The sequence below is a fragment of the Medicago sativa genome, chromosome 8, assembly GCF_051527215.1.
Source record: "Medicago sativa cultivar Bolivia chromosome 8, Bolivia_mono, whole genome shotgun sequence".
In the NCBI taxonomy this organism is placed as follows: Eukaryota; Viridiplantae; Streptophyta; class Magnoliopsida; order Fabales; family Fabaceae; genus Medicago; species Medicago sativa.
Window position 1 is genome coordinate 21,243,871 of NC_140756.1, and position 21,274 is coordinate 21,265,144.

At 32.1% G+C, this 21,274-nt stretch overlaps 3 protein-coding genes and 1 pseudogene across 4 annotated transcripts; 2 read left to right on the forward strand and 2 right to left on the reverse strand.

The window, feature by feature from the left end:
- The first annotated feature begins 2,837 nt into the window (after positions 1 to 2,837).
- Positions 2,838 to 3,341, forward strand: LOC146897765 (putative ripening-related protein 1). The gene has a single exon (XM_085733230.1). The coding sequence runs from the start codon at positions 2,851 to 2,853 to the stop codon at positions 3,316 to 3,318; it is 468 nt and encodes a 155-aa protein (XP_085589356.1). The 5' UTR covers positions 2,838 to 2,850; the 3' UTR covers positions 3,319 to 3,341.
- Positions 3,342 to 5,500: 2,159 nt separating this feature from the next.
- LOC146897766 (uncharacterized) lies at positions 5,501 to 6,445 on the reverse strand. The gene has a single exon (XM_085736461.1). The coding sequence runs from the start codon at positions 6,443 to 6,445 to the stop codon at positions 5,501 to 5,503; it is 945 nt and encodes a 314-aa protein (XP_085592587.1).
- A 6,794-nt stretch (positions 6,446 to 13,239) lies between these two features.
- Positions 13,240 to 14,953, reverse strand: LOC146897767 (AT-hook motif nuclear-localized protein 9-like; annotated as a pseudogene). Its single transcript, XR_015022484.1, has 3 exons — positions 14,828 to 14,953; positions 14,277 to 14,433; positions 13,240 to 13,696 (listed from the first exon to the last, which is right to left on the reverse strand). The product of XR_015022484.1 is annotated as an AT-hook motif nuclear-localized protein 9-like (transcript).
- Positions 14,954 to 16,137: 1,184 nt separating this feature from the next.
- On the forward strand, positions 16,138 to 16,494 carry LOC146897768 (histone H2B.9-like). The gene has a single exon (XM_085736463.1). The coding sequence runs from the start codon at positions 16,138 to 16,140 to the stop codon at positions 16,492 to 16,494; it is 357 nt and encodes a 118-aa protein (XP_085592589.1).
- The last annotated feature ends 4,780 nt before the right edge of the window (positions 16,495 to 21,274 follow it).

Genomic DNA, 21,274 nt, shown 5'->3' on the forward strand with positions numbered 1-21,274 from the left:
CGTGCTCGCAAAGTGTATCAACCAGATAGAATTCACCAAACAAGATTTCACAAGAGAAGGGTTATGGCTAACTTTGAAGAAGAAAACGCTCGGCTCCGTGCCGAATTGGCTGCTATGAAAGAAGACTTGGCTAAGGCTCATGACACTATGTCTGCTTTGCTGGCTGCACAAGAACAACCAGCCACATCTGTCCCAGTTTCTACTGAAGCAATTCCGTCTATCCCACTATCTACTGTGGCTACTGATGCTCGTTTTGTTATGCCCAATGGGCGTCCTTATGGTCTCTCAGCTTACTATTCTCCTCAATTTTTAAAGTTTTGAATGCACCATTTTTTAGACAATTTTTCTTTTTTGGACTTCTTATCAAATGTCCCTATGTCCTAGGGACACTTGTTAGCATTTTCCATATTTTTATTTATGGAATCCTTAACATAAGTCTTACGGACACGTTTATTAGAGATATATGTTAGTCATATAGTGACTAGTTAGTTAGTGCCTATAAATAGGCTTAAGGTGTCACATTGTAACCAATTTTTCATATTGTAATATTTTCATTTTCATCAATAGAAAAAATTTCATAAGTTTTTCTCTCCTTCATCAATGGATGCTATGTTTCATAACAAATAACAAAATATAGGGATTCACTAAATATTGTTGAGGAAGCATTGCTAAGGAAACAAACAAATAAAAATGAATAGTATCAACATCAAATGATTGCTGTGTGCTACAAACTTTGAAAATAACAAATATTCATAGTACTGGCAATGGCACCAATATTGCAGTGTGAAATAGGAGTAGCTGTGCTCAAATGATCGTGACTTGTGATTTTGTCATATAATTATGTACAGTAACATGCTGATGCAATGCACCATTTTATGACAAATTGGTCCATTTTTTTACCGTGAAAGTTAAAATATATCATGTTCAGTATCAGCATATATGATCACGTACATATCAATGTTTACTATACTATTACGACGAAAAATGGTTATATATATAAACAAATAATTAACATGTCGGCTTGAAATTTGGTCATGCCAGCAATATCATTGTTTAGATGATTTACTGGAATTAGAATAATGAGAGGAAGAGTGGCAGAAGTTAACTCACCATGCTTCATGGGATCTTATGATATATGCACAATAATATTTTTAATGTCTCTAATTCATTGGTAGAGCTACAGTTAAAAACAACAAGAAATCTTTCATGAAAAGGGACTTACTGTCTTTATGCGACTAAAAAAAGTAATGCCTTGCCGTACTTGGATGCACTTCTGAGTATAGGGATACACCTCATATGGAATTTATGTTCTCAAGAAAAAGATCATTTGGCCTGCATGTACATAATATTAAAAATTAATTTTAAGGCGTCGGTGCTTTCGGGATACTCTTTAAAGTCTTAAATAGTAAATTTTTATAAAAAAATTATGAATTTAATGCATTAAAAGTTGAATTATTTTCCTTTTCTAAATAATATATTTTTGATTTGAAATCCTTAAAGAATGTCCGAAGACACTCGTTAACAAAACCCAAAAAAATATATGCAAATATCTAATCATATTACTATATGTCCTTATATGAGATGTGATTAGATGTTTCTGTAGTGTTTTTCTTCATTGACAGACGAAATGATAAAAATCATTAAAAATTTATACATATAAGTGAAGGAGTTTGAGTTTAAATTCCGATCTAATCATTTTAATATTTTTAGGCTGAGACTTGTTGACATTTTTTTTTTGTGGTGGTCGGAATTCGAACCTCAGATCTTGCATATACTATACATTATCCATAATGAGCTAAATTCACGAGGACATAGTACTTTATTAATCTCATAATATAACAACGATTTACATATATGTTTGGTGTATGTAAATATATATCATAATACTCAAATCTCTCACACACACACACACACACACACACACACACACACACACACACACACACACACATATATATATATATATATATATATATATATCATATTCTATTTTATTTCTGGTTCCTGTACTTTTTTGGTTTTTTAATTCCACTAAATTTGTTAAAAAATAACGAAACTTAAAAAGTTATTCTGTTTAGTGATTATTTGGTAAAAATAATAAAACTATAAGTTAAATAGTTTAAATAAATGATAAATAATTGAAAGAAAAAGTTTTACCGAAATTTCGTTTTTTTTATAAAAGGTAACTTTTTAAATATAAAAATAGATTAAGAAAACTCGGTTATTTATTTGGTAAAAACGAATATTAAAACAGCGGTCCCAAGTTCCAAGTCTCAAGTCAATATCACCGGACCAACTCAAGTGGTTTTAGTGCATTAAAACATAATATATGATCTCTATGTGTACATTGTACACATGTTGATTCTGTCAACAACAAATTTTTATTTTTTTTTATTTTTTTTTATATGGAGGTAAGATCAAGATTGTACCATAAGGTTTTAACCTATTCTAAAATAAATAATGTTTTTCATTGATAGCTTGGTGACAAACCCGTATGTTCCACCGGACAGCACTTGTGTGACATTATGTCACGGTGACATTAAATCTGGGTCACACAACATACATTGCCACACAATATCTGGGCCACACAACACATACAACACATCTGGGCCACACAACACACCACCTTTGTGTGGCCCAGATTTAATGTCACCGTGACATAATGTCACACAAGTCCAATCCACCAATTTAAACTAACCATTGGTCTTGATGAAAAAACAAACTTATTAAATTAAGTGTCCAGATTATTTGACACAAGAATTTTGTCTTTTTGAACTTGATATCTCTATAAATACCTTGATAACTAAACTCAACTTCACACCATCATTGAGAAAAAAAAATCAAAATAAAATGAAGGGTGTCAAAATTTGTTCAAATTCCACTCAAACCATGATCTTTCTTCTAATCCTTGTATCAACTCTTTGCCTAACCATTGAAGCTTCAAGCAGAAAACCAAGAGGAAAAATAACAGAAAAAAGGTTTAAACCAGGACATCGTAATAAAGCAACCCTAACATTGAACAACTTTGAAAAAGGTGGAGATGGTGGAGGACCAGCAGAATGTGACAACAAGTTTCACTCTGACAAAACACTTGTTGTAGCATTATCAACTGCTTTGTTAAACCACAAAAAGAGGTGTTTGAAAGAGATTACTATCTTTGGTAATGGTAAAAAGGTCAATGCCAAGGTTGTTGATGAATGTGATTCTAGGAGAGGGTGTAAGAGCAATATTGTTGATGGTTCTGCTGCTGTTTGGAAGGCTTTGGGTGTGCCTGAAGAAAAGAGGGGTGAAATGCACATTTTCTGGTCAGATACTTGATGCAAATAAATGAGAATTAATTATATATATGTTTGTGTAATAATATAAAGAATAAAAGAAACAAATTTCTCATTTAAAATAAAGGCACAAATTCTGTATAAAAATGTCTTGAAAGAGTTCTACAAGTAGAGCTTTCATTTTCCACATTAATATCATGAAAATCATACACCCAACTTACTATTGAGAGAGAAAGAAATATAGAAGATGTCATGTTAGATGTTAAATATTAATGATGTGATAATAAAAAGAGAGATAGAGATAAACTGAAATTTTGAATAATGTATGAAAATTAAAGATGTCCATGTATCATTGTTGTAATATGATTAATATGTCAATGTAGTTTCATATTAGTGATATGACATTGACTTTGTTACGCTGAATTATGGGGCAAAGTTCACATAATAATTTCTCTCTTTGATTAAACTACTCCCTTTGTCGTATTTTATGTTTTTTTTTTACTATTTTTCTTTGTCTAAATGATTTGTTTATTTTATAAAATCAATATAACATTTATTTATCTTTTTTATTAACATACTCTTATTTATTGTATTTTAATAATCTAAATATTTTACTAACTAGAATTAATAATGATGTTTTAATAAATAAACCATATTTTACGATTAAAGTAAATATATATTTTTAACACCCGTGTAAAACTAAAAAAAAACACCTAATTTCAACGGATGGAGTAATAGTTCATCTCTCTCACTTTCCCATTTTTCTTTTTTAAAAAAAATCTCCACACTAGTAAACATGTTCTTCCGCTATAATTTTGGTGATTGTTGCTTTTAAGGATAATATTTTCTTGATTCAAAGTTGGGTCACAGAAGACCAAGTGCTTCTAAACAAGCTTGAAAGAAATGAAGGACGCCCTGTTTGGTTTGAGCTTATGAAAAATAGCTTATGTGAATAAATAAGCTTTTAATTTAATTTATAAACTCTCACTAACGAAAAGTGTATCTTCATAAACGATTTTTTTTTCATAAACTACCTTAAAATCTTACAAATAATACATAAAAACTTATTTATTTGCATAAGCTGTTTTTATAAGCTCTAAAATAATCTAATCCAAACGGTAGAATGCTCCACATAATTATTTATTTTTTGGGTAGAATGCTCCACATAATTGCTTTTCTAATGAAATAGTTGGTATTATGTTTATGAATTTGATATTATTTATACTTTTGAAACGATTAAGATTTACGAACTATATTATTTTGAAATGACAATCATGTTAGTTTACAGAATAACTATAAATCAGATTTGTATGATTGATTCCTTCTAATAATCATGTCTATATACTTTTCGAGGTTTCGTGCAAGTATTGCTCATAAAACTTGGACTTACTAAGGAGTATAATAATTTATGTATATTTTGTTGGATGTTGTTTGTAAATCAAATATTTCTTTTGTAAAAAGGCTACAAAAATGTTTAGTTGAGTGACACAAAGAAATTAATTTTATTAGTACTATATTTGGCAATATTAAAATTATTGAAGGTTGTACCAGAAAAAAATAAAAATTATTAAAGGCTCTAGAAAAGCCAATATATTGTTATATGGAGGAATAAAATTGAACATTGCGAATGCATTATATTCCTCTAGATGTCATATGAAATTTATTATGTTTCAAGGATATCCTTCAAAATGATATCATATTGAAATAAGAAATGAAGGAGATATTGGATATCTCTATAAAAAATGAAAAAGTTACATGTCTTTTCTTTTGGATTATACTACACTTATATTTCTGCAATTGAAACACATATTGTTGTAAACCAGAAGTTTACAATATCATATTTTTTTTTGTTGGCTAGACCAGTTGGGTCATCTTGAATATATTATGATGCGGAAAAAAAATAGTTGATTATTTATTTATTGGATATGTATTGAAGAGTCTGAGGTTTCTTCAAGTCTAATAACTTTTGTGTATTATTGAAGAGTATAAGTTTCTTCAAATCTAATAACTTTTGTACATTACTAATTTTTTTTTGGATAAACCGGGAGCGTGGACAAGCATCAAGAGGAAACACCGAAATCCCAACTAGGTTGGCACCCCGGGAAACCTCCATCCTATACCGCCACACTCAAATTTTATTAAAAAAAAAGGAGAAAAAATATATACACAAAGAGGGGGGACTAGGCCAAAACCCTCCGAAACAAACAAATAAAAGCTACTACAGTCTAGGGAAATCTGTAGTTAGGAAGACCACATCTATCCCGAAAAAAATCATAAGCTAAATCAGGCGGTAGCGTAGCATGCCAAACCGCACCAGTAATGGAGTGACCAATATTTGCTAACCTATCAGCACAAACATTACCTTCACGGTAAATATGAGAAGAGATAACCTGAACTCCTAGGCGAGAAGCATTATGCCATCGATTCCGAAGCATAATAGGAACCAAGGAGGGTGAGTGAAAGATAGCAATGGCACTAGTAGAGTCACTTTCCAACCATATGTTGGTCCAGCCATGGATAGCCGCATACTCCATAGCAAAAATGATACCTTGTACCTCCGAAGAAAAAACTGTTGCAAGACCAAGATTACAAGAAAATGCACCAAGGAATGTACCTAAATGATCACGAAAAATTCCACCACAAGCAGCATGATTATTAACCACTGAACCATCCGTATTTACCTTCTTCCACGGATGTGAAGGCGCTTTCCAAAACACCGGAATAATATCCTTGAATCGGCGATGATGAGGAGGAATAGAAAAAGCATCAAGGATCGGAGCATCCAATAACAAACAATGACCCGCTGACAAGTTGCCACTAAGAGCCACGGCAGCCTGGATTCTCACCTTGGCAGCATGCAAAGATACGGCATTCGGAGAGAAGCGGAGAGAATTTCTCGACAGCCAAATAATATGAAGAGTATGAACAATTGCCGCCACAAAAATGTCAGTTACCTGCGTGGAGCACCTCAACGGGACACAATCCAAGAGAGAGATAACGGAAGTGAGATCAAGCACACAATTCAACTTTCCTCCAAGCCAAGACCAAAGGGCAACCGCAAAGGAACAATGAAGAAACAAATGAGCAGAAGTTTCCTCAGTCTGCATACATAAATTGCAAATAGATACAGTGATACAACCCCTAGCACGAAGATTCTCATCAGTGGGCATCTTGCCATATATCAAACGCCAAAAAATAAAGGAATGCGATGGAGGAATACAACCCCGCCATATCAAATCCGGCCAAAAAAGCTCAGGTGCAGCCGGCGTTAAAAAGGATTTTGCTTGGAGAAAGTTGATAAGTTGAAGAAATGAGTTCATATTTGGAGATATGTGTGAATCAATACACACATAATGATCATGTGGACCAGGTATATATATATATATATATATATATATATATATATATATATATTATTACTTCAATTGATGCATCAATTATGGTGACATGTATGTTTATTGTAAACTCACAACCAGAAGAAGTTTGTGAGAGTATCTGACTAACATCTCATTTTCCTAATTTAATAAGGATTAGACGTACATGAGAAATGATATTGAACATTCAAGTAACATATGCTCATATAAAAATGGACTTGAAGATCCATTCATTAGACGTCTAATGCTGAATGTATGATTAATACTTACGTGATCAGATCTTCCAATTTTCTACTTGGGAAGATGAAATCTTTCATTTTGAGACATGGATTCGCATCAAGAGAATAAGTTACCACATGTAAGTCATCCCCTAGTTCACACTTTGATTTTTGGTTTATAAACCTAATATTTCTCATATAAGCATTTTTGGATGTATGCCAATGTTTCAATTGCTCCAATATAATGCACTAAGATTGGTCGTAAAAGAATATCGGGAAACTATAATTGATATGAATATCTATCTATTATAATCTTGAATAAATAATTGAAGATCAATCTATATCTCAGTAGGTTGATTATCGATTGATAAACTATTTTTTCCAATATTAGGGGGAGAGACTTTGAATATATGAACCAGAAGTTAGAGCTTCTGTGCTGATAGCGTGTTATGAAATAAACTAAAAAGACAAGATCAAAGATGAAGAAGATGAGAGCTTTGTGTATTATTCTTCTCACAAGTGTGTTATTTACATTGAAATATAAGTCTTATTTATATGACAGAAATGTGGTAAGTTACAAGTACATGAAGAGGAGAGCCATAAGACTAAATGGCAATAACAATGAATGTAGTCATTCACTCATAGGAGTTAAGGAACATAGAAAACCTTAGGGAAATTAAATGGACATCCACATCATATTAATATTATTCATAACATTTCAGGTAATTTTTTTAAATTTAGGAATTGAAGTTTTTTTTTTTTTTTTTTAATTCTGGTGGAAACGAAATCTCGGAAGAAAACAACCGACGATCATTTGTTTGTTAAGGTCATTTTAGAATGATAAAAATGGATGTAAATAACTAATAATGTGGGTATAAATAATTTAATAAAACTTATAAAAGTGGGTGTAGGTTGCTAACTTACTCCTTAATAATTTTATATAGATGTAAGTTGTTAATTTACTCCTTAGTATTTTTATGTGGGTGTAAATTAACACACACACACACACACAAACATATATACTCCAAGGATACTTGGTGTTTTGTCCAACTTGCGAGCAAATGATTCCATGGGCGCTCTGCAATCCTTTATAAAAGGTGGGTAGAGTTCGCTCATTTTGATGTTGGATTTGGTCCGTTATCAATGAACTTTTAATTATCGAAAAAAGAGTCTCAATATTTTGATCATTATTTTTAAATGATTGTTGATAAAATCAACAAGACGTGTTTTTGTACGACATGTACGACACCATTGACCTATGCCCAGGGGAGGATCCCTTCAAGGCTCAGTCCATATATTCAAGTCCAAATTTTATATCATATATGTTCAATTTGAAAATATAATCACACATGATGCCTTAATCTAATGGTAAAGTGTGCGTTTTTCTCAATAAATATATATATAAAGAGATACCCTTTTTTGGTGAGATTTTTTATTTTGAATTGACCATTCATTTAAAATATTTTATATTTTTATCATGTTATTTAAGTTACAATTAAAAAAAGGTTAAATTCCACTAAAATATGAACAATATTTGTTATTTTTAACGTAATTTTCTTTTCTCAAATAATTAGCCACATTGATAATTTCATTCCAGATCCGCCCATGCCTATGCCTCTACAACGATAGAAAATATTTTCATTATTTTTGATACTACACCCACCTTTTTCATTCTTTAGAAAAAAATTTCCACTTTTGGTGGAAAAAGTGTATCTTGTTGGCGAAGCTAAGTCCCCAACATACACAAAACTATGTAGCTATGATTCCCAAAGTTGCTTAGGGAGGCATAGGATCATGGAAATCCCTATTGAGCTGATACCCAAATCGCCTACCAATAAGTGCATGAAATGAAAGTTAATCTCAATTGCAATTAGAGTAATAATAAAGCTCAGGATAATAGATGGAAAAGAACTAAATAGAAAGTGGAGCAAGGTCCAGGAACTAATATGCATGTGGAAGAGAGAGGTGGGAATCAAATCAACGACTGAGCCAAAATGGGGTGGTACTGGAACTGCAAATATTTCCATATATATAAATGTATGATGGTTGATTACTTTTGGTCGATGATGATATATGAATGAGAACGAAAATCTTCTACAGTAGCAAACGGCTATCTCTCTGCATGCATACATACATCCATACATATATAAAGTAGTATATATACAAAACACAAAACACAAAACACTCAAAATACAAAACACTCAAAATTCCTATGTCTCTCATTCTTTGTTCATCATGGTATGTTTTGTTCTTGAACATATCTAAGAAACAAAATAGTATATATAAAGTAGGAGAAAAGAATAATATCTGATAGCCGAGATTGTGGGACTGAAGTCAAACCAGCAAATGCATTAAAATCTAACACAGGAATATTAGAAGAGAATGTGCCACATTTATATTTTTTATTTTATTTTTTGAAATAACATATATATTATCCTCACTCCACAGAATATACAAGAGGGTAAAAAGAACCAATTACAAATTAAGGCACCGTAAATATATACTAGGTAATAATAGAAAGTGGACATGGAAGGTTACTTTAACACTGTTAAATACTAGGTAGTAATTAGTCATCACATAGCACACTTCAATCTCAAATCGGAGGTTATCAAGGACAGGCTACATACTAAATCTGATAATGACCTTTGTGTAACAAAATAAAATAATTATCAACAATAATGCATTGCATAGAGAATTAACCATCCCTGTTTGCATCTTCAGAATAATGTGAGAATGAGCGAGACATATCAGAGAAAGAGGAAATGAAAACTAAAAGCGATAAACAAACCTAATCAAACGAGCGACCAGTTTCCATATATACCATCATCATAAGTGAAATATTCAAGACTATAAATATCACCAAATCCCGATTAGAATCCTAAAATTCTACGATTTTGCTCTGTCTTACCGATTTGAATGCTCAGTGGAATCCTAAACTACGCAAAATCTGGATCATTATCTCTAAAGTTCCTTCACATCTTATGATTTCTCAACATCCAACCAGGATTCAAACAACAACCTCACAAATCAACACAGAAAACTCATGATAAGAATTTGAAACACAGATCTAACTCATCGCTCATGAACCAAACGAAAAGAGCCATCATTTGACTCAAATAACAACCTCACAAATTAACACAGAAAAATCATGATAAGAATTTGAAAGCTAGACGAAAATTAACACAGAGAAAGAGGAAATGAAAAATTGATAAAGAATGCAATGCGTAATCAAGTTAGACGAAAATAATAAAACATTGATAACTGTGAGAAAGATTAAGTCAAAAAAGAAACTTCCATAAAGAAGAAAATTAACAACTTATTGCAAATTAAGGAAACAAAGAACCAGTAGCAAAGATTATTTCTCCAACAATGAAAACATGATCGATCACTCATATTTCTTTTTCCACCAAGTGATCTTCCTCCGTTTGAAGCTCTTTGGTTTCACCATCTCTTCATCATCAGAGTCGTCTTCCTCTGTGTCAGGTGGTTCTTCACCATAGTCCACCTCTTTGGATTCTTCATCGAAAGCCTCGTCATCGTACAGCTCTTTGGGTGAGTACTCCTCCAGGTCCGAGCCTTCATCCCAGTCCCATTGAAATTCCCAAAATGGCTTAACTGCATCATCTTCATCTTCTTTGTCTTCACAAGACTTCTGTTTCATTCCATTCTTGCAGTCAGCATCTTTGTCCTGCACCAAGACGACATCATCATCTTCTTCTTTTTCGTCGTCTCCATTCTTTTCTTGAACTCCTTTATTGTCATACAAATTTGGTGTCCTGCCATCACTACTGAGTTCCTCATTGCTACCATTGTTAATTTGCAGCTCTTCTTGTTTCAACTTTGACTGGTCACTATGGTAAGAGGGATCGTTGCTATCATTATTGTTATGCAGTTCTTGATTCTTAGATTGATCATTCTGGTAAGAGGGAATGAATGAATCCATACTGTGGACAAGAGAGAAAAGAGAAGAGAGAGTAGAGAAGAGAGAAAAGAAAAGAGATTATAGAATGTGTTTGGAAGTAATGGAATAATGAAACTAATTTGAGGGTGCATGCAATGTGTATAGGGTGTGTTTGAATATATATATACACACACATCTGTGTAACCGTTTGTAACAAAATAACGGTTAGTTAGTTTAACCAAAATAACGGTTAGTTAGTTAGTTTAAACAAGTTGATCATAGGAAAAGAGAGAACATCTACAATTCTATCTTGGGAGTTTAACTTTATCACTAATGCAGTTTATATATATGTTGAATTTTGTTAGCGCTAGTGAGTAGTGACCATGTATATTACTCACTTAATTCAATTTGAGGGCTAAATTTGGTCAAAATCGCTGGTAATTATTCATTGGTTAAATTACAAAATATTGATTGCTAATAAATTTAGCTAATTAAGTTGTAAAAAACACTTTCTGCTTTGAATTTCAAGAAAAAAGTCAGTACTAAATTGACTTCCATTAATCACTTTTGTGTATTATTGAAGAGTAAAAGTTTCTTCAAATCTAATAACTTTTGTACATTACTAATTCCCAAAGAAAGTTGATAATTTGAAGAAATAAGTTTCATATTTGGAGATATTTGTGAATCAATACACATGTAATGATCATGTGGACCAGGTATATATATATTATAACTTCAATTGATTCATCAATTATGGTGACATGTATGTTTATTGTTAACTCAACCAAAAGATGTTTAAGAGAGTATCCGACTAACATCTCATTTTCCTAATTTAATAAGGATTAAACGTACATGAGAATTGATATTGAACATTCAAGTAGCATATGCTCATATAAAAATGAACTTGAAGATCCATTCATTAGACGTCTAATGTTGAATGTACGATCAATATTTATGTGATTAGATCTTCCAATTTTCTACTTGGGAAAATGAAATCTTTAATTTTGAGACATCGATTCACATCAAGAGAACAAGTTACCAATATATTTTTGAGACATCGACTCATTAGACATTAATGTTTCAATTGCTCCAATATAATGCACTTAGATGAGTCGTAAAAGAATATTGAGAAACTATAATTGATATGAATCTCCATCTATTATAAATTATCTTGAATAAATAGTTAAACCATTTTTTCTAATACTAGGGAGAGAGCAACTGAATATATGAACCAGAAGTTCAAATGAATCATTTTAAATATCTTAATATTATATCATATTGATCCTCATATAAATCAGTGTGAACCAGAAGTTCAATATATAATTTTATTTGCAAAGTTAAGCAAACAAAATATCAGTTATTATTGTTCATATCAAAATAGATGTCCATGTTGGATAATCTAATATTGCAAATGAATCTCAACTGCGCGCCTGAAGCGTGGTAGAGTTGTCGGTTCCATCCAATTTATTTCTAACTTGCAATCTCTTTGGATAGATTTGGCAGCTCCGTAGGAATTGGCTTTATGTGTACATGGCAGATCCATCCAATTTATTGGATCATTTTTTTTCAGTTTGGTACTTCTTCAGGTTATGCTAAATCATGGGTTTCTTTCATGCATCTGATATGGTTTGCCAGTGTTTGGATCACTTGGAATGAAAAAAATGACAGGTTCTTTAATGGTAAAGAAAAATATCCTCTTCAGCTGGTGGAGGATATTAAACTTCTTTGTAGTTGGTGGATTAAAGCAAAATTTAATGTTTTGCATTATAGTATTCATAATTGGTAGTATGTGCTTGGGTATCGACTAGTTAGAGCTACAAACTTTTGAACTTCTGTTGTATTTTTGGCTAGCTTCTCTGGCACATCTGTGTTGGGTTGACTTGCAGTTGGTAGTAGTATATTACATTTTAATCTCTTCAAAAAAAATAAATAACAAACTTTCTAATATGTAACTGCAATTCATTTTACCACCTGAGTCTAGCTCAAGTAGTCGACACACTGAGTGTGCGAATGTTATAAATTTGAAGTACATCGTTTGATTCCTCATTAAAAAAAAAAATTATAGTCTAGCTCAATTGGCAATGCTAACAATGTTAGTCTGGATACTTTTTGTGGCGTTCTGCGCTCAAACTCAGGATATTCCACTTTGTGTGTATGAGTTTATGGTGGTATTTATCATTTTATTTACAGACGCAAAAAACAAATTTGAAACAAAACCCGGCCTAGGTTTTCCCTAGAATCAGAAATAAATCATAATTTGCATCATATCATTGCATTCCATGAAACAATCTAATGACAAAAATCACAAGATCTCCTAATGTAAATAATCTTGTAAGAGGGAACCTCTCCAAGAACTTCAAGCCCTGAGTCACCATGTTGTCGAAGATCAGCCCCTTCTGCTAATCTCATTGATTAAAACTACGGCATTTTATTAAGAGTCGCAACATACCCTTGAACCACAAGGCAAAATCTTAAAATGAAAATTCCTCACAGCTACAAAAATATGAGTACAACCTCTAAAGTCAATCAACCACAGCTGACATTAATCAAATTCCAAAAGTCAAGAAAGAATTCTACTATATAGTTTGAACTTCACATTGAGTCATTACTACGCGAAAATTAGATGAGTGACCATGAATCTTAAATATATGTATACCCAATACTGGTGTATGGTAATAAAATAAATTTTCACCCGCGCATTAAATCAATGTCCATATGGGAATTACGCATATCCAATGGACGCGATGCAGGCCATGAATTGAGAGATGTTGGAGTCAGATTTTGATTTGGTGAAATGCTATTCATTGCAACTGGATTATGAACTCCATGATGATGATTTTCCTCCACACCAACTTCTTGATCTTCTGAATCTTCATTCTTCTTGTTCTTGGTTTTTGGTCCACCCCACATAAAGCTCCCGATTATCACCTGATAGTCACGACCAATCAAATTTAGCAATCCAAATAAAACTAGGGTTTTGCAGTGGAGTTATAGAACTAGGGTTTTGCAACGGTGTTTACTTTTGATAATATATTAGTGTAAAAAGTTTTATATTGTCCACAAATCACAACCAATCATGTGTAACTTACTATTAAAATCAAATGTTTTGATGATCTTACTATTCTAATTGATTGGCAACTTAAAATATGTCATATGTTTGTGCAGTGAAAGTGAAAACACAAAATGTTGCCACTATTTCCTATACAAACAGAAAACATGTGTAAATAACATGGCAATTTTGCAAGTCAAAGTGAAAATAGAAAAGGAAAACATGAAACATTTTCTCAAACTAAACAGACACTTGAGTGAAATAGAAAATGTTTTCAGAAAGTAAATTAATAGCAGTAAAAGGGAATTTTCCACAAAGTAAAACAGAAATAAACAAACACTTCAGTGAACATAGAAAATGTTTTCACAAAGTAAACATAAAATGTTTCCTAAGTTTCTGATTTTGAGGCGAGAAAGGGGATTTTCAATGCTATCCTAACATCAGTAGAATTGCAGTTACCTGAACAGGACTTGCAGCAATGAGCAATCCACCAACGCCTCCACCAATGACACGGCCATCAGGACTGGCAAGAGAAAAATGAACCCGTTCGATTACGCGAGCGATCGTTATCAGCAACCAAGTAAGAGCCCGTCGGGCTAAGTATCTCAAAACGCCCCTATTGAGGCGAAACCGCGAAAGACCACAAATTATTAAATATAATCATATATACAAAAGAATAAACAAACTTAATGCGCTAAAGAGACTTTTTGAAGGATAAGAAAGAAAAATAACAGATTATTAACATCATAACATGGCGATCATATAAGGAAATGCTACCAATAACATTTGCCTATAAAAATTGATTGAATTCCTAAGCTAAACAATTCTTCCAAAGAATTGCTAATGCATCCATTAACATTTCCAAAAAGGGTTGCTATGTGATTATGTGCACGTATAACACTTCTATACAAGAACATATATGCGTATATGTATTTAAACAATCATAATTCTTTATGAAACTAGAAACAAATAGAGACATAGATGTACGTAGAATTGAGAAAGCTCCAAACCTCATATGTGACAGAACCCCCAGATGTCGAAGCCTGACAAAGCGTCACGGTAGAGACAACACCATTGGCCGACATAACAAATATAGTTCTAGTTCCCTGCTGAGAAAATGCCAGAATTTTTGTTGCAATGTCCTACACAGAAGAAAAGGGTCAATTTTCAAAAGAGTGTATCTTACATATGATTACACGAACGATAGAACATGTGACAAAAATTCAAATGGATCGTCTAAAAGAAACATCGAAGATTTTCTAAAGCATGATTTTATGTCTCGAATGAATTCCCTTTCTAAAAAAGTACTTCCATTAAAAAAAGAAGCACTATTAACAAAACTAAATGCTTAAATATATTTTTGGTCCCATATTTTATTTCTTTTGCCATGTAACTTTTAAAATTTTCGAATTTTTGGTTTCAATGTGGACCTTTTCGTTCAAATTGTATTAGAAAGGACCGTATTGGTATAAAATAAAAAATAAGCAACCACTAAAACTGACACGTTGACACTGGTAATAATTTGATAAAATGAAATAATTGAATGTAGCCACGTACACATATCGAGCACTGGACACACATTCAATCTAAGGTGCTAGTGCTACATAGAAAAGGGGTCCACATAGGTGTAAATTATATAAAATAAGGGACTATTGCAAATCATATTAAAAGGTAATTGGTCCAAATCCCAGTTGAAGCTTTGAAAAGATAAGGGATAAAATTGAAACTAAAATATTGGATAAATGACCCAATTAAAGCTTTTAAAAGCTAATCTACCAAATTGGAACCAAAACATAGATTACAGGAACTAAAAATGTACTATTTTAGCAAAAAATAAACGACAGACATAAATCAATCACATAGGTTGAATTAGACAAGAAACTTTCAGCCCAAGTTATACTTCTTAATACCACAGATTCACAAGAATTTATCCATCATTGCTACTTGAATATATTCTGATGCGGAAAAAATAGTTGATTATTTATTTATTGGATATGTATTGAAGAGGTAGAGGTTTCTTCAAGTCTAATAACTTTTGTGTATTGTTGAATAGTATAAGTTTCTTCAAAAATAATAACTTTTGTACATTACTATTTCTAAAAGAAAGTTGATAAGTTGAAGAAATGAGTTTCATATTTGGAGATATTTGTGAATCAATACACACGTAAAGATCATGTGGACCATGTGTGTGTGTGTATATATTATAACTTCAATTGATGCATCAATTATGGTGACATGTATCTAAATAGGGAAGTTTGAGTTGATGCTCGGTCTGAAACCCTATTCCTCTCGCCTGCAACTACCGATTCATCAATTCCTAATGGCAACAAAGAAAACTAAGAATTCGACAGTGGCAGCTGAGAAGAAGATATTCATGTTCAATGAATACATCTACAATGTTCTGAAGCAGGTGCACCCGGACGTTGCTATCTCCGCCGGGGCCATGGATATGATGAATATTATGATAAGTAATGTGATGATGAAGCTTATTCACGAATCCTCCAACGCTACTTCAAGTAAGAAGTTAACAATGATGACTGCCAAGGATATGAAGGCTGCCGTTAAGAGAGTCTTTCCCGAAGAAATGGCCAAACTCGCCCTCTCAGCGGCAATCGAACCTGTAACCAGTTTTGGTATCGACCAATTGTCTGATACAATTGATAAAACCGTGATATAGATGTTGGATTCTTTCTTCTCTATAATGTGCACAGAAAGTTCAGTTGGAACTAATATGTTTGTTGAAAAGTATTAGGTTCATTGTTGTTAAAATCCCGATTAGAATCCTAAAATTCTACTATTTTGCTCCGCCTTATCGATTTGAATGCTCAGTAGAATCCTAAACAACGCAAAATCTACTCGAAATCGTATATGTTTAAAAGATTTTACAATTTTGCTCTGCCTTATAATTGAAGTTCGTGATGTGATGTAGGCTTGCAGCATCTAGGTTTTGAGTATTTTGCGGACTTGGTTGTTTTTTAATTAAGATTTGAGACTTTGAGTTAGTTTAGGTTTAAGCTTTTTCACTAGTTTGTTTTATGTTTATTTGAGACATTTAGGTTTAAGCTTTTTCACTAGTTTGTTTTATGTTTATTTGAGACATTGAGTTGTTTATGTTTAAAATTTGATTGTTTTTTGTTTGCTTTGGTTTCAATACCATGACCATCATCATAAGTGAAAACTTAAAGCGACAAACAAACCTAATCAAACGAACCTAATCAAACGAATGACCAGTTTCCATACCATGACCATCAACGTAAGTGAAATATTCAAGACTATAAATGTCACCAAACCAAGGTTGCTACCAACATTATGCAAATATTTCATGCTCCAGTATCAACTGTTAATTACAAACGGTGAATAATTTACAAACAAACAACTTTGATCAACTAATCATGGTTTTAAAATAACAAAACACAGATCTAACTCAACGCTCATGAACCAAACGAAAAGAGCCATCATTTGACTCAATATCCCAGCAGAGTTTTTGATTGGGAAAGAGATCATTATCTCTAAAGTTCCTTCACATCTTATGATTTCTCCACATCCAAGCAGGATTAAAATAACAACCTCACAAATCAACACAGAAAAATCATGATAAGAATTTGAAAACTAATCGCCTAATAAGAAACCCTAGAGAAAGAGGAAATGAAAAATTGATAAAGAATGCAATGCGTAATCAAGTTAGACGAAAATAATAAAACATCGATAACTGTGAGAAAGATTAATTGTCAAAAAAGAAACTTCCATAAAGAATAAAACTAACAACTTATTGCAAATTAAGGAAACAAAGAACCAGTAGCAAAGATTATTTCTCCAACAATGAAAACATGATCGATCACTCATATTTCTTTTTCCACCAAGTGATCTTCCTCCGTTTGAAGCTCTTTGGTTTCACCATCTCTTCATCATCAGAGTCGTCTTCCTCTGTGTCAGGTGGTTCTTCACCATAGTCCACCTCTTTGGATTCTTCATCGAAAGCCTCGTCATCGTACAGCTCTTTGGGTGAGTACTCCTCCAGGTCCGAGCCTTCATCCCAGTCCCACTGAAATTCCCAAAATGGCTTAACTGCATCATCTTCATCTTCTTTGTCTTCACAAGACTTCTGTTTCATTCCATTCTTGCAGTCAGCATCTTTGTCCTGCACCAAGACGACATCATCATCTTCTTCTTTTTCGTCGTCTCCATTCTTCTCTTGAACTCCTTTATTGTCATACAAATTTGGTGTCCTGCCATCACTACTGAGTTCCTCATTGCTACCATTGTTAATTTGCAGCTCTTCTTGTTTCAACTTTGACTGGTCACTATGGTAAGAGGGATCGTTGCTATCATTATTGTTATGCAGTTCTTGATTCTTAGATTGATCATTCTGGTAAGAGGGAATGAATGAATCCATACTGTGGACAAGAGAGAAAAGAGAAGAGAGAGTAGAGAAGAGAGAAAAGAAAAGAGATTATAGAATGTGTTTGGAAGTAATGGAATAATGAAACTAATTTGAGGGTGCATGCAATGTGTATAGGGTGTGTTTGAATATATATATACACACACATCTGTGTAACCGTTTGTAACAAAATAACGGTTAGTTAGTTTAACCAAAATAACGGTTAGTTAATTAGTTTAAACAAGTTGATCATAGGAAAAGAGAGAACATCTTACAATTTTATTTTTGAAATTTTGTTATACTTAAAAACAATGTAGATGAATAATTTGAAGACAAGTGTTGAAGTAAGGAAGATAAAAGATCCATAATTTGAAGACGTGTGAAAGTCATTCACACAACTATATTACATAGAAGTATGTTAAAATCAAACCATTATTTTGGGTTTGAGTGTTAAATAAATCTGATATTGCTATTGAAGCAAAATTTGTCATGAAAAATATGATATGTATGTCGAAATATATACATGAGATATATGTCACCTATTCCACATTAAATAGTGCCACCAATAAAATATGAACCTCGGTAACACTTAGAGCCGACAATGAACCGAACCAATTCGACAATAGTTTGAAATTCGATTCAACAATTAACTCATTGAACTTGGTCCATGAATCAAGTGAGCTGAAAATTAAATTTGTTAAATAAATGAGCTAAACTTGAACTGCATATAATTTGACTCGGCTGATTCATAAGCTGACTCAATAATATATATATATATATATATATATATATATATATATATATATATATATATATATATATATATATATATATATATAGACACACACACATATTTATATATATTAGTTTAGTAAAAATTAAGAAGTACAAACTTAAATATTAAAAGACAAAGTATCTAATTTATTACAAACTTCCTCTTATATTTAAGTACTTGTTTTTAGAGGAAATATTACTAATTTAATTAACAATTAACAATAATTATAAGAAAAGAGAGAAACAAAAAGAAGCTAATAATAGACCAGTGATGACTTAGATTTATAAGTTTTAACCATGTATGAATAAAAAAAACTCCCATTTCTTCCTCTCTCTTCTCTCCTTCTCAAACCTTAGTCGTCACCCCTTTCTTCTTCTTCTTCTTCTTCTTCTTCTTCTTCTTCTTCTTCTTCTTCTTCTTCTTCTTCTTCTTCTTCTTCTTCTTCTTCTTCTTCTTCTTCTTCTTTTCAGAGGGGTGATTTAGGGTCAATTTTGACTCAAAAATCACCCCTCCGAACTGTTTTTCATTCTATCCTAATTGAATAAGTGATTTCACATACTTTCTGTTTTCTTTCGTTTGTTTTTGTGATTTCGTCGTCTCTGAACGACTCTGTTTGTTTTGATTTCCCGTCTTTGTGCGGTGTGTTTTTGATTTCCCGTCTTAGTGCGGTGCTTATTTTATTCAGGTTGAAAGATTAGCTTTGAGCAAGTGTAGATCCGATCAATGACAATGTCTTTGACATCGTCAACGTTGCAGATCCGGAGACATGAGTATTCCGGAGACATGAATATAGTCATATTAGTCGTATTTGTAGGCATAACTACTTTGTCGTTTTATGCTATTAGCATGAATGTTGTGAGTTTGTTCACAGATTCATCCTAATTGTTTTTAGAGAATTTGGATTTGTATTATATCGATGTACTCTATTATAATTTGAATGAATAAATATCGTTTAATTTTGTTAAAAAAAAGTTTTAACCATGTATACTCAAATTTGTCCCACATCGGTGAATTTATACACGCTAGTGAGGGCTGAGGACTAGTAATTATAAAGAGAAACACATTTTAATATTAGTTCAATTTTTATTTAAAATAAATTAAAAGGTCAAGATATACTTTTTGACAAAAAATAAAATAAAAATTGAACCTAATGAGCCGAACCGAGTTGTTCGTGAACTTTTAATGAACTGAACTCAACTTAAAAAATAGTTTATATCAAACTCTAACCGAGTCAATTCTTATCGAATCAAGTCGAGCTCAAACGAGTTCGATTCAAATCGACTCATTTTCAGCCCTAGTAACACTAGCATAATAATCAATTGGAAAGCAACTTAGAAATTTAAACATTTTTTTTAATAGAAATAAGAATATATATATATATATATATATATATATATATATATATATATATATATATATATATATATATATATATACACACTAGCTTGGAAACCCGTGCCAAGCACGGGCTAGAATTACGACTATTTTTTTTTATATAAAATCTAATTAAATAGCAAATTCATTATTTTATACACAATATATAAATAGAACGCATTGTTCTCGTATTTTCGATTGCTTATATATACAAATATCAACGCGTATATAGTTATTTGGATTTTCGTATCGTTAAACAGAAATGATTTAATGGATGCAACGTCGAAATATTAGTATTTAATGCCGGAATATTTGACATGGATGGCTAAAATTTATTACGGAGAAATGAGTCTTTTTTTTATGTTCTGCATATAACTGGGGGTGTTGGAGTCTCGAGGCCTACCGCTGCATATACAATTAATTGGCCCTACCCAACGAATCGTTTCTATCAGATGCCCTTATATATAGTTTCTTTCAAATTCCATGATTTCTATAGCGGATACCCTTATATATACAAAGTTAATATCGTGCATACACTTGATTCATCTTAACATCCAACACGAATTTGTAATTATTCAATCGTGTAACAAATAAGTATAAAAAACAACAACATCGCATTTTTCAACTAAGCATATTATAAAAACACAACAGAAAAGGCTTGAAAAAGGACTACAAAATTGTCATGTGCATGCACATAGACATAGGCGATCCAAAGAACAAAGAAAAAAAAAGATGGATATATAGCAGATTGTATAAAAAATGAAGCAGAGTATATAGTTGATAATATGGTCACTGAAAGAGTACGGCTTACATTAGAAAAAATGAGAATGATCAGAAGGATACTGATATTAAAAATAAAATTAAACTGAGTATGAGAATATTGAAGTTGCTCTACCAGATAATAGAAAAACCGAAGTCTCAGTAGATAAA

Coding starts and splice junctions, on each gene's coding strand:
- LOC146897766 (XM_085736461.1), bottom strand. CDS start 6,445: ATGCCCACTGATGAGAATCTTCGTGCTAGGGGTTGTATCACTGTATCT.
- LOC146897768 (XM_085736463.1), top strand. CDS start 16,138: ATGGCAACAAAGAAAACTAAGAATTCGACAGTGGCAGCTGAGAAGAAG.
- LOC146897765 (XM_085733230.1), top strand. CDS start 2,851: ATGAAGGGTGTCAAAATTTGTTCAAATTCCACTCAAACCATGATCTTT.